Raw genomic sequence first — 11782 nt, forward strand, 5'->3', positions numbered from 1 at the left:
TATTTTTGAAAAAAGACACATGCTGGAATCACTCATATAAACTTAATCAAATGTTTTATTTTTTCTTATTATAATAATTATAATAAAATATCAACAGAGAAATATGTTTATATTTAAAATGGGGTCCAACAAAACGCGGAAAGGAGCTTTATAAATCGAGAAACATTCAATCCAAATTATAATAATTCAAGTTATGAACTAACAGTCCAAGTTTCTTCAAAACCAGAGCCTCCCCATCCCCGTGAAAATGGCATTTTCCGCCACCAAACGCCACCACCACCTCAACCTCCTCCTCCTCTTCACTCTCTTTTCACTATTCTTCTCGTCCTATGCAAGGCTAGCTCTAGTCCATTCAGACTCAAAAGCTCTTTCCGCCGTTGTTATAGACCGGGGCATCAATAGTCAACGCTTCCCTACCACTAATCCTTGCACCGCAGCTAGCGTTTTCTGTGAGCGGAGACTCGCCGATAACGAAACTTACGTTCTCAGAATCACCAGGCTCGTGTTTAAATCCAAAGGGCTCGACGGATTCTTGTCGCCTGAGATCGGGAAGCTTACCGAGCTCAAAGAGCTGACTGTTTCTCACAACAATATCGTTGGTCAAATCCCGAGCGAAATAGTTGATTGTAAAAAACTCGAAGTTCTTGATCTCAAAAACAATATGTTCGATGGTGAAATACCATCGAATTTGTCTTCTTTGATCCGTCTTCGAGTTCTCGATCTGTCGTTCAATAAGTTCACCGGCGACTTGAGTTTCTTGAAGCATTTTCCCAACCTGGAAAGTCTTTCCCTTGCAAACAATCAGTTTTCCGGGAAAATCCCACCATCGGTACGTTCATTTCGAAACCTTCGATTCTTCGACTTCTCCGATAACAGTTTCCTTGAAGGTTCAGCTCCACTGATGAGCAAAGCCGATGAAGGCTCAGTTTCGAGGTACCCGAAACGGTACATATTTGCTGAGGGAACTGATCCAAGAAGCAATAATGGCGGTCGGTCTTCAGCTCCATCACCTCATGGAAGAAACTCCGCAGCTGCTGAAGCTCCAGCTCCCGGTCCATCAACACCACCCCATCACAACCACAAAGGTCATAAGAAACTAATGGGATGGATTTTCGGATTCCTCGCCGGAGGGTCAGCCGGGGGTTTTTCCGGGTTTATCTTCTCGGTGATGTTTAAGCTGGCCATTGAAACCGTTAGAGGAAGAGGCAAAGATTCGGGTCCATCGATATTCAGTCCGTTGATAAAGAAGGCTGAGGATTTAGCATTTTTGGGGAAGGATGATGGCTTGGATTCATTGGAGATAATAGGCAGAGGAGGGTGTGGGGAAGTTTACAAAGCTGAATTGCCTGGAAGTAATGGGAAAATGATTGCTATTAAGAAGATCATTCAGCCACCAAAAGATGCAGCTGAATTGACTGATGAAGATAGCAAGCTTCTGCACAAGAAAATGCGTCAAATCCGATCAGAGATAACCACCGTCGGTCACATCCGACACCGGAATCTCCTTTCTCTGTTGGCTCATGTTTCTCGACCAGACTGTCATTTACTTATTTACGAGTTCATGAAGAATGGAAGCTTGCAAGACCTTTTGCATCAAGTTTCCGAAGGTACAAGGGAGCTCGATTGGCCTGCTCGGCAAAAGATTGCTGTCGGAATTGCAGCAGGGCTTGAATATCTGCACATGCACCATAGTCCCCGGATCATTCACAGAGATCTGAAACCGGGAAACATCCTTCTTGACGATGATATGGAAGCTAGAATAGCTGATTTCGGGCTGGCGAAAGCAATGCCTGATGCTCACACACATGTAACCACATCGAATTTGGCCGGCACAGTCGGCTACATAGCACCGGAATATCATCAAACACTCAAGTTCACAGACAAGTGCGATATCTACAGTTTCGGGGTTATACTCTGTGTTCTGGTGATGGGAAAGCTTCCGTCCGACGAGTTCTTTCAACACACCGATGAAATGAGTCTGGTGAAATGGATGAGAAACATAATGGTTTCGGAAAATCCGAGCCTAGCCATCGATAATAGACTTCTTGGAAAGGGGTATGATGAACAAATAATTCTGGTCCTCAGAATTGCTTACTTCTGCACTTTGGATGAACCAAAGGAGAGACCCAGCAGTACGGATGTTAGATGCATGTTGTCTCAGATCAAGAACTAAGCTCATCAAGGCAACAAGTTTAAGGCTATGATCATGAAAGAAGATCAAGACTGTTAAATAATTATTAGTTTATCTTTAATGTTCAATTTGCCTTTTTCTGCATACGATCCTATTATGCAGCATAATTGGAATGCTTGTAAGAAATATAGTGTGGCTTCTGAGTTGCCTATCTAACTTAAAATTTCGTTGGTAACATTTGGCATTCAAAGGCTATTTCTTTTTGCTTTTCGACCTTTCTTTATTGATCTTTTTCGGTTTGAGCCAATTTTCTGGTTTAACTTATTTTTTAACCGTCTCCAGTTGGTTGAACCGCTCGGTCCAGTCTTTTTCTTTTACTTCTGCCTTTCTTCACGAATGAGAAGAAAAGAAGTGTGATGAGATCGAAAACATGACCGATCGAGAACAAGACCAACAGGCTAGCCTTGTACACCATCAATATAGATCAAAACAATTACTTTGATTCACAGGTGTGTAACATAATGTCCAAACGCCGGAGCATGTCAACTAAGATCGAACTCGGTCGCATGAAGCCATTAAACAAACTTGGAAGGAATACTTGACACTAAAGTACTACTAGGGCAAGAAAGTCTATTCTCTACATACAAAATGAACCAACAATCCGACAATACTACTTACGAGCTGATGTAGAGATACTGCACAGATATCGATCAGTTCCAACGGATGAATAAGCAAGCTGAGCCCTGGTCAAATGATATGATACAAAAGAAGTTCAATTAACAGTCTAGTTGAAAGTTTCAACTTTCTACAATCAAAGCAGTTGCCAAGACGAGATCCCAAAATCTGGCAACTACAATCAAATAACTCCAGGTCTATGCTTTATTTTCTATTAAACAATCAATGGAACATTGAAAGGTGACAAAAGAAAATGTCAAATATCAGGCATTATTTATGCTTTCGTTCCACATGATGCATTACAATTAACCAAATGGTAAATACAAACTTGCTCAATGAATGAGAAACCTATGAAATTCTGCCATTGTCAGCTACCAGTTCACATTGTCAATTAGCAAAGCAGAAGACAACAAAAGCATGAAACAAGTCTGTATGCTTCATTTCGGAACCGTACGCAATTACTAGCAGTACTATGAGCCGACATTGTTTATCCTAACCAACTAATAAAACCGAATCATTCCACATCAAGACACAATAAGATTTGCAAAGAACATTATGGTGCAATAGGAACACATGACTTTCCTTTTCATTAACATTAAATTTTCCGAAGAAACATCGCAATAAACCATTAGCCTTATTCTTCAAATGCATCATTCGGTAGGACAAAAGCTTCAATATATTATTATGCAACGTCACCAAAAACTAACAGGCAATACCCATGGTAACTTGAAGATGCAGTAGGTTTAATTTCAATCAACTAAGCTTCAATCACAACACGCAATTCATCACATTCCAACACATATCCAGATCGATCAAATCTCGAAAAATTGAACATGTTCCACCACTCAAACCGAGTAACACCGCATTCTAGTTCTTTTCCAATCTTCTACCAAGTCCAAATCTTACCAGATAGATAAAAAAAAACAGCCTAATTAAACAATTTGCTTCATATTTTTATTTGTGCAAAAGTCATAAAAAAAAAAGCCAAGGCATTACCCTTAAAAATCAAGAAGTAATTGAGGAAGAATCCTTTCCAAGTGTGTTGGTTCGATCTTCGTGCTACCCTCAGCTTCAGCAATTGTACCAGCTCGCTGGACAGCCTCTGTGTTCAAAACAGAAATGGTGTTTGTTTATTTTAAATTTTAAACAAAGTTCACAAATAAACACGAAAATATTGACAAAAAAAAACCTGTGATAAAAACCCGAAGAAGCTCACAACTCAGCTTCAAAGCATTAGCATTAGCTGCAATCAAATAAAGTAAATAGTTTAAAATTTGATAACAAAAAGATTCAATTTTTGTTTTACCCAAGAGATTACCAGAAGTGGGTCAATTCTTCTTCGATATTCCAGCTCCAACCTAAAATTTTACGAACCCAAAAGAGAATAAAAATAAGGAAAAATAAAAGATGTTAAGAATATGGGAAATGTGGAAGAAAAAGGAAGGGTACCTCGGAATCTACAGCCTCGGTGTTTGGGACTTCGTTTCTTTCACGCTCTGGAATGGAAGAAATAAAAAACCCTTAAATACTTGAAGTGGAATGGAATGGGAATGAAGAAATAAAAACCTAAAACTTAAGAGAAAACAAAACAAAGTGATTTCAATAATCCAAGAAAAAAAAGGATATGTTTAGGGAATCTAGGGATTACTGGTTCGAAAGTGGGAGCTTCGTTGTCGTCCATGGAGCAAGTGATTCGCGTCCGCTCTTCAATTTTTCCTCCAGTCCATTTGAATCCGTTGATAGATTTAAACAAGGGTAAACTATACGTATGACCACCTAACTATAGTCCCTTTTCATTTTGACCACAATTTGTAAAATTTTATCAATTAAATCACTCAACTATTTAAAAACATTCAATTAAGTCACTATCCGTTAACGCTTAACGAATAAGGTGACGTGAAAGTTAAATATTTTGGTACAGTTACATATTTAGTCTTTATTACCTATATATTCTATTAATTTAATCTTATTTTTAATAAATTAAACTAAATTTAATCCTTTAATAGATGATGTCATGTGCAGGGTCGGTCCTGACATTTTAGGGATCCTAGGCAAAATAAAAGATAAGACCCCTATAAAAATAATTTAAGCCCCTAGTGTATAGTGGAGCATGGATATTTGCTCAAGTATTTATAATGGGCACTACTAAAGCTATCGTATATTATTAAGGACATCTCCAACGATGTGCTACAGTGAAGATATTTCCACTGTAGCGTGCTCCAGCTCTATGCCAGTTCCATCGCACTGTGCAGATTTGCTACAGTGCCGCGTCACATCTAGCGTGGTACTGTAGCTCGCGCTAGATTTTATTTTTTTAGTTAAAATATATTAAATTATAAGATAGATAAAAATATATTTAAATTAGATAAATAATCATATTTTTTTGTATCGGATTTTTTGAATTTTTTATGATTTTTTTATATTTGTAAAATTAATATTATAATAGTTAAATATTATGAATAAAGTATAATTAGTGGTAATGTACAGATAGCGCTGGAGATGAATTATTATTTCATTTATAGAGTAGAGATAGAGATGCGCTAGAGTAGGGATTAAAACTAGAGATGGCCTAAACATACCAAGTGTGGGGAATATTACTAAACATACCATGTGTGAGCCCCATTTTCGATGATTAGGAAGGGAATCAGGCCTTACTTATCTTATTGTCATCTTCTTCAACACTACACAAACACTAATTCCCTTTTATTTACCTAATTTATTTAAAAACATTAATTATCGAAATAACTTTCATTCTAATTTTTATTAAAAAAGTAAAATTTATCGGATTTTTTTTATCAGATATATTTTTGTTTATGTCACATGTTTCATTTATCGGACAAAAACTGTTTGTCTTTTTCGTCTTTGTCATATCCTTATTAACACAATAATGTTTATTTATGTCACATGTTTCATTTATCAGAAAAATTGGTTGTCTTTTTCTTCTTTGTCTTATCCTTGTTAACACAAGAATGTACAAAAAGGGGCAATTGTAGACACTCGTTTTTGTCCGGGTCAAAAAAAATATTTTAAATATTATTATTAGTATTTTTATTATTAATATTAATATTAAATTGCTTTATTAATATTACCTAACCTAAAAAAACTCATACCTATTAAATATCATCCACTAAAAATCCGCTACCCATTAAATAAAAATACACTAACTATTAAAGAAAAAAAAACTTTATTAAAAAATAAAAAAATGGTGTGTTTAATAGATTTAGATACACCTTTTTTTATAATATGCATGCATATTACTGAACCTACATTACATAAACTAACGGTATTATATTATAAAGACAAGTGAGGGCAAGTATTTATAATATGCATGACTTTAGGAATAAAAACGGTATTATATTATAAAAAAGGTATTTTTTTAGGGGCCCAAATATTTATAATATAATGTGCATATATATTACCAAAACACACTACATAAACCAACGGTATTATATTATAAGATAGTAGGGCCCCCACATATAGATTTAAAAAATCGGGTAGTTTAGTAGTGCTCAATAAAAAATAGTGTTATATTAAACTTAGGCCCCTCAAAAAATTTGAGATTTGCGATTTAGTCTAAAAAATTGAATTTTTTAATTATTAAACTTAAAAATATTTTTAAGAATGGACCGCATCTAAATGTGGGCCCTAGGCGGTCGCCCCCCTTCGCCTCCCTCAGGGTCGGCCTGGTGTGTCACGACACATGTCACTATTCGATTAAAATTCGGAAAAAAAATTAAGAACCCTACATGGGGAATTGAGGGGATTCAAACTTAGGCTAGCTGGGTGATAAAGTAGAAGCTTAACCATTGAGTCAAGTTGAGTATTAGATTTAAAATGGACAATATATAGAATATATCATTTATCTTATTGTAGACTTAACACATCCTAACATTAAAAAGCATATTTATTTATATTAAATTATTAAATAATAATTATTCTAACTTAAAAATATATTTTAGTCTTATTTTAACTTTACAATATATTTATTCTTACCTTAATATTTATATTTTATTCTTATAATATTTTAAAATTAGATAAAAATAAAATATATTTTTTAGTTAAAAAAATATAATTTTTGTAGTTAAAATAAAAATAAAATATATTTTTTAGTTAAGATAAAAAAATAAAAAAAAATTAAATTTATACTAAGAATAAAATATATATTTAAAAAATATACATTTTAAGTTAATAATTATATATTTTAAGTTAAAACAAGAATGAAATATATTTTTAATCAAAATAAGAATAAAATATATATTTGTAATTGAAGATAAGAATGAATATATTTAAATTAAAAATTAAAATATTTTTTTATTGAAGATAAATATATAGATTTTTTAAATAAAAAATAAAAAATATTTAAATAAAAATAAAAAATATTTAGTAAATTAAATATTTATACGTTAATATATAAATATATACTGCATGTTGTCAATATTATATCAAGTGGTAGTCTTAACTTGATGGTTTAGTGCATACTACCTCAGGCAGGTGTCCCATGTTTAATTCTTATTGTCTCCATTTATGCTTAGTTTATTTTTTCTCCACAGGAGAATGACACGTGACATCCTCTGGTTGGTGAATAATAAATCTATTAAATTAAAATAATTTTAATTTTTTAATCGAATAGTGACATGTGTCGTGACATCTATCACTAGTGACACATGACATCATCTGATTATAGATATTAATTGGAAAAAATACATATGACAAATTAATTTATAATAACTATAATTTTTATAATTATTTTATTATATGATTATAGAAATAAATTTACTATTTTGACAACATCTATTTGACATTAATTTAATTTTTATTGATATAAAATTTTATTATAACAAAAATTAAAATCTTTGAATACAACTATTAAATTAATATTTTATCATTGAATCATACATATATTAATTTAATTTTTACATTGTCGAAGATGAAGCTATTTACTCGGTTTAATGGACGTGTTTCAAATTCTGTTACCATAAATATTATCTTTCGAAAATAACTTAATGAATCATGGATATCACAATATGAATCATCTGAAAAGAAAATAAAAAAAAATGAAATTAACTATAAAGCTTAATGTAATCGAAAGACAGATATATCACACAAACCAACAAACAGAGATCATACCAATTAATATATGCAATACAAAATAACTTATAAACAATACATAAATCTTGTAAGATTTCAATGACAATTGTAACTATGCAAAGTGTAACAAAACCAAATATATGTACATGAGCAGAAACATTATATATGAACATTACAAATTTTTGGGTGTTCACTGTCGAGTTTAAGGGCTTATCAAATGAAGGGGGAAAAGATATAAAATAAGTTGGGTCGGCAATGAATCGGAGTGCATATATAATTGGCTTAATACAAAAATAAGTGACTAAAATTTTCTTCGTTATACTTTTAGGTGTCTACCGTTAAAAAAACTGACACGTTAGTTTTTTTAAACGGTAGGCACCTAAAATGTAACGGAGAAAACTTTAGGCACATATTTTTAACGAAAAGTTCTTTAGGCTCCAAAAATTAATTTTGAGTATAGTTTAGGCACTTAATTTTATATTAAGCCTTTATAATTTGATAAAATTGGTAAAACTTGCGTCCAGGTCCCTGATCTTTCAAGGGTTTGCGGAAAACACATAACGTTCAAAACTTTACAAAGGTTTCTCCAAAATTTTCATATTCCTCAATTTAGCACCCCAAACATGAATTTAATCAATAAAGCCCCGAAATCGATCATTAAACATTCAATAATTTGATCTTGATACCCAAACTTTCAAAGGTTCAAATATTCACCCCCAAATTCCAAACTATTCAATTTTACCCTAACTTCATTTTTTTCAATTTAAGTTTTGACTTAATCCTCAAAAATTTGAATTTTACTAATTTTATCAAAACTTCTAATTTGGATTTTTTATCGTGAAAATTTTAATATTTATTTCTTAAGATTTTTTTTTGTATTTATTTAGAAAGTTTATATATTCCATTATGTAAGAACAAGATATAGTTCTTTTCAAATTGAAAAAAAAAAAAACATTAAATTTATTTGTATGATATACGTTCAAAAGTTTTCTTAGTTTAACAAAAAAATATTTTCTTAGCCTATTAACAATACACAAATGTTCTACAAATACATTTGTTTGAACTCAAATATTCTAGAAAAAACAACATTTTCTTTTATCACGAGGATCACTCAATAGATATTCTATTCTCATTATAGCTATGATAAATATATATATATATATATATATATATATATATCACTTTTACACACAGTGTAGAACTTTTTAATTTTACATAAATTTAGAATAATTAGATGGGTGAAAATAGACGGTTGAGATTAACTCATTGTATTTTTTTAATTTTCGTATATAAAATCTAAAAAGAGCGGTATCCTATAGTTTTGTTACCATTTAAATTTCCTTAAATACTAAAAGCTGTTAATTATGCAATATTTAATAAGTTGCAGGAGCTTTTCATAACAAGTTATAATTCCAAACTAAATGATCAAAAGGGCCTTCAAATAAAGAAGCAGTGTCGACTCATTCGGAGCTCTGTTGAAATGTCAAAGGCTCACGAACTTGAAGACGAAAGCTGTGATATATATAACCATTTCTCATGTGATCTCTTTTAAAGCCTGTGTCTGTGATCATACTAACCTCCATTTTCGTTTGATTCTTTTTTTTCTTATTTCTCATGCACTGTTAGTTCATCGACCCCATGAAAGATCTTTCCTTGTTCCTTTTTAAGAACTCGGTTGGAACCAAGATGAAGAAAGGGATTCGTAATTTTTGCAACGGTGATGATTCCACCTCCACACTCAACGAATATTATTATTATTATTACAAATTTACAACGATGTCCGAGGTGGTCGTGTGTTAACAACTCCGACATCCTACGGTCAGCACGGAATGCGTTGAATCATTACCCACGATTCTCCCTAGACGGAAAAGATTCCATGTACCGCTCGTCGTTTAGAAACGCTGAATTCATCCATGGAAGGAATTCGGTTTGCTGCGATTATGGTCAGAGCGAAAGGTATTACAAGGCTTGTGTTTGCGGTTGACTTTCGGTGGCGAAACCGTGATTTGGTGCGAACCGGGGGTGCTGGCGAAACTAATGGGGTTAGAGGCGGTGCAGGTTCCGGAGACAATCACTCGGAGAAAAGAACGTAGTAGTAAGAATCTTCGAAGAAGAGCCGAGAGACATGAAATGGAGCCAAGACTCTCCATGGACGAGGATTTCAAAAGAGGGAAGACCGGTTCTTGCTCGAACTCGGGTTACTGTGTGATGAAACCGGTTGCTGTGCAGCCAGCAAACGGTGGTGGTGGATGGCCAACCCGGCGTTTTCTTTAGATGAATGGTTTACCTAATTGGAATTAGAGGGTCTAATCCTTTTTTTTCTTGTATTTATATTTGAATATTTATGAAATATGAATATAACTATTAAAACGAATGATAGTTAAGTCCGTATACTTTTAGCACAAGTTACCATTAGTTTATCTACTAGTGTTGTTATTAAACCTGTGTTACGTTACATTGCAAGGAAAGTTACACTGCAATAACACTTATCTTCCCTCTTGATCTATTGGAGAAACATAAAGTAAATAAATAATCATAAATTCTAAATTTATATCCTCAGTTCTCATGTGAATTATTTATAGTTTTCATTAATATTTAGATTATTGTTACATTCATTCTTTATTTTTACATAAATCTAGTATGAATATAATGTAGTACTGGTTAAAAACTTAATTACACTTCAATTGAGTCCTTAAAATCGATATTTTTATGACTAAGCTCTTTAATTTAGTACAATTAATCCTCAAGACTCCTAAACCCCAAATTAGAGTGTGATCAACTCATTTTTAATCCGAATCAAATTATAAAATTATTAAAGTTTATAAATGAAATTATCAGATAAACTAGTGAATAAGTTGGATATAATGATCATACACATTGTACTCCTAACAAAAGAATCCGTGTTTGAATTTTAGAAATTATTATTTAATAAATAATCTCAAACTCTAAATATAAATAATAAAATAAACAAATCTCATAATATATTAATTAGCTTATAAGATTAATAAATTATACCAACCATATATTAAGAAAACTAAATAACTAATCAAATTTTGAATAATTTTATTTAAGCATATTTTATAAATAAAGTGTTAATGGTAAGGTCAAACCAAATTTAAATAGGTCTATAGAGATTATTTGTTCTTAATCTCAAATTCTCTGATCCTACTCATATTTCAACATACATATAACTAAATATCATTTAAATATCTACAACTTTTAATATATATTTATTTTAATGTATGTATATATTTATAATAAAATATAATATATAATATAATATAATATAATATAATATAATATAATATAATATTTTGATAATATAATATAATATAATATAATATTTTGGTTGTCCTCTAGTTCTAAGGCTTCGCCCTAACTAATCTAGACCGACTCAAGTCACACACCTAGTTTTGGGTGAGTCTCCCAACATAGATTTTCTGCATACACAAGGACTCGAACTTAAGAAATTGCTTAAGCGATATCAAGTTGCCTATCATTTGAATCAACTCCCATTAGTAAATTTTATTATATTTATATTATGAGTGAAAGAAGATATTTTATATAAAAAATTATTTATAAAAATTATACTAAATAAAATATATTTTTGTACTTAAATCTATTAGTTTCTTGTTTAAATTTATAATTAGACTTGATCAGATTATTTTTATTAGTCTAATATGATTAGAAGAGTAATATACGTTTAGAATTTTTTTTAGTTAATTGATAATAAATATATACATATCTCGTAACTTCTCGAAGTTGAAACTTTTAGAGAAATAATATCTTTTTAACTACCAAGGTAAATGTATACTTATTAGATTGGACCAGACTTTTAAATATAACATAGATATATATAAAAATAAATAAAGATTATAAAATTAACAG

The 11782-nt window shown here is 31.6% G+C and overlaps 1 protein-coding gene and 1 pseudogene across 1 annotated transcript; one reads left to right on the forward strand and one right to left on the reverse strand.

The window, feature by feature from the left end:
• The first annotated feature begins 201 nt into the window (after positions 1-201).
• LOC120122030 (leucine-rich repeat receptor-like serine/threonine/tyrosine-protein kinase SOBIR1) lies at positions 202-2375 on the forward strand. Its single transcript, XM_039141286.1, has one exon. The coding sequence runs from the start codon at positions 248-250 to the stop codon at positions 2171-2173; it is 1926 nt and encodes a 641-aa protein (XP_038997217.1). The 5' UTR covers positions 202-247; the 3' UTR covers positions 2174-2375.
• A 236-nt stretch (positions 2376-2611) lies between these two features.
• Positions 2612-5429, reverse strand: LOC120122281 (annotated as a pseudogene).
• Positions 5430-11782: the final 6353 nt, after the last annotated feature.

This window comes from Hibiscus syriacus, unplaced genomic scaffold, assembly GCF_006381635.1.
Source record: "Hibiscus syriacus cultivar Baekdansim isolate YM2019G1 unplaced genomic scaffold, ASM638163v2 tig00110384_pilon, whole genome shotgun sequence".
NCBI lineage: Eukaryota > Viridiplantae > Streptophyta > Magnoliopsida > Malvales > Malvaceae > Hibiscus > Hibiscus syriacus.

Coding starts and splice junctions, on each gene's coding strand:
- LOC120122030 (XM_039141286.1), top strand. CDS start 248: ATGGCATTTTCCGCCACCAAACGCCACCACCACCTCAACCTCCTCCTC.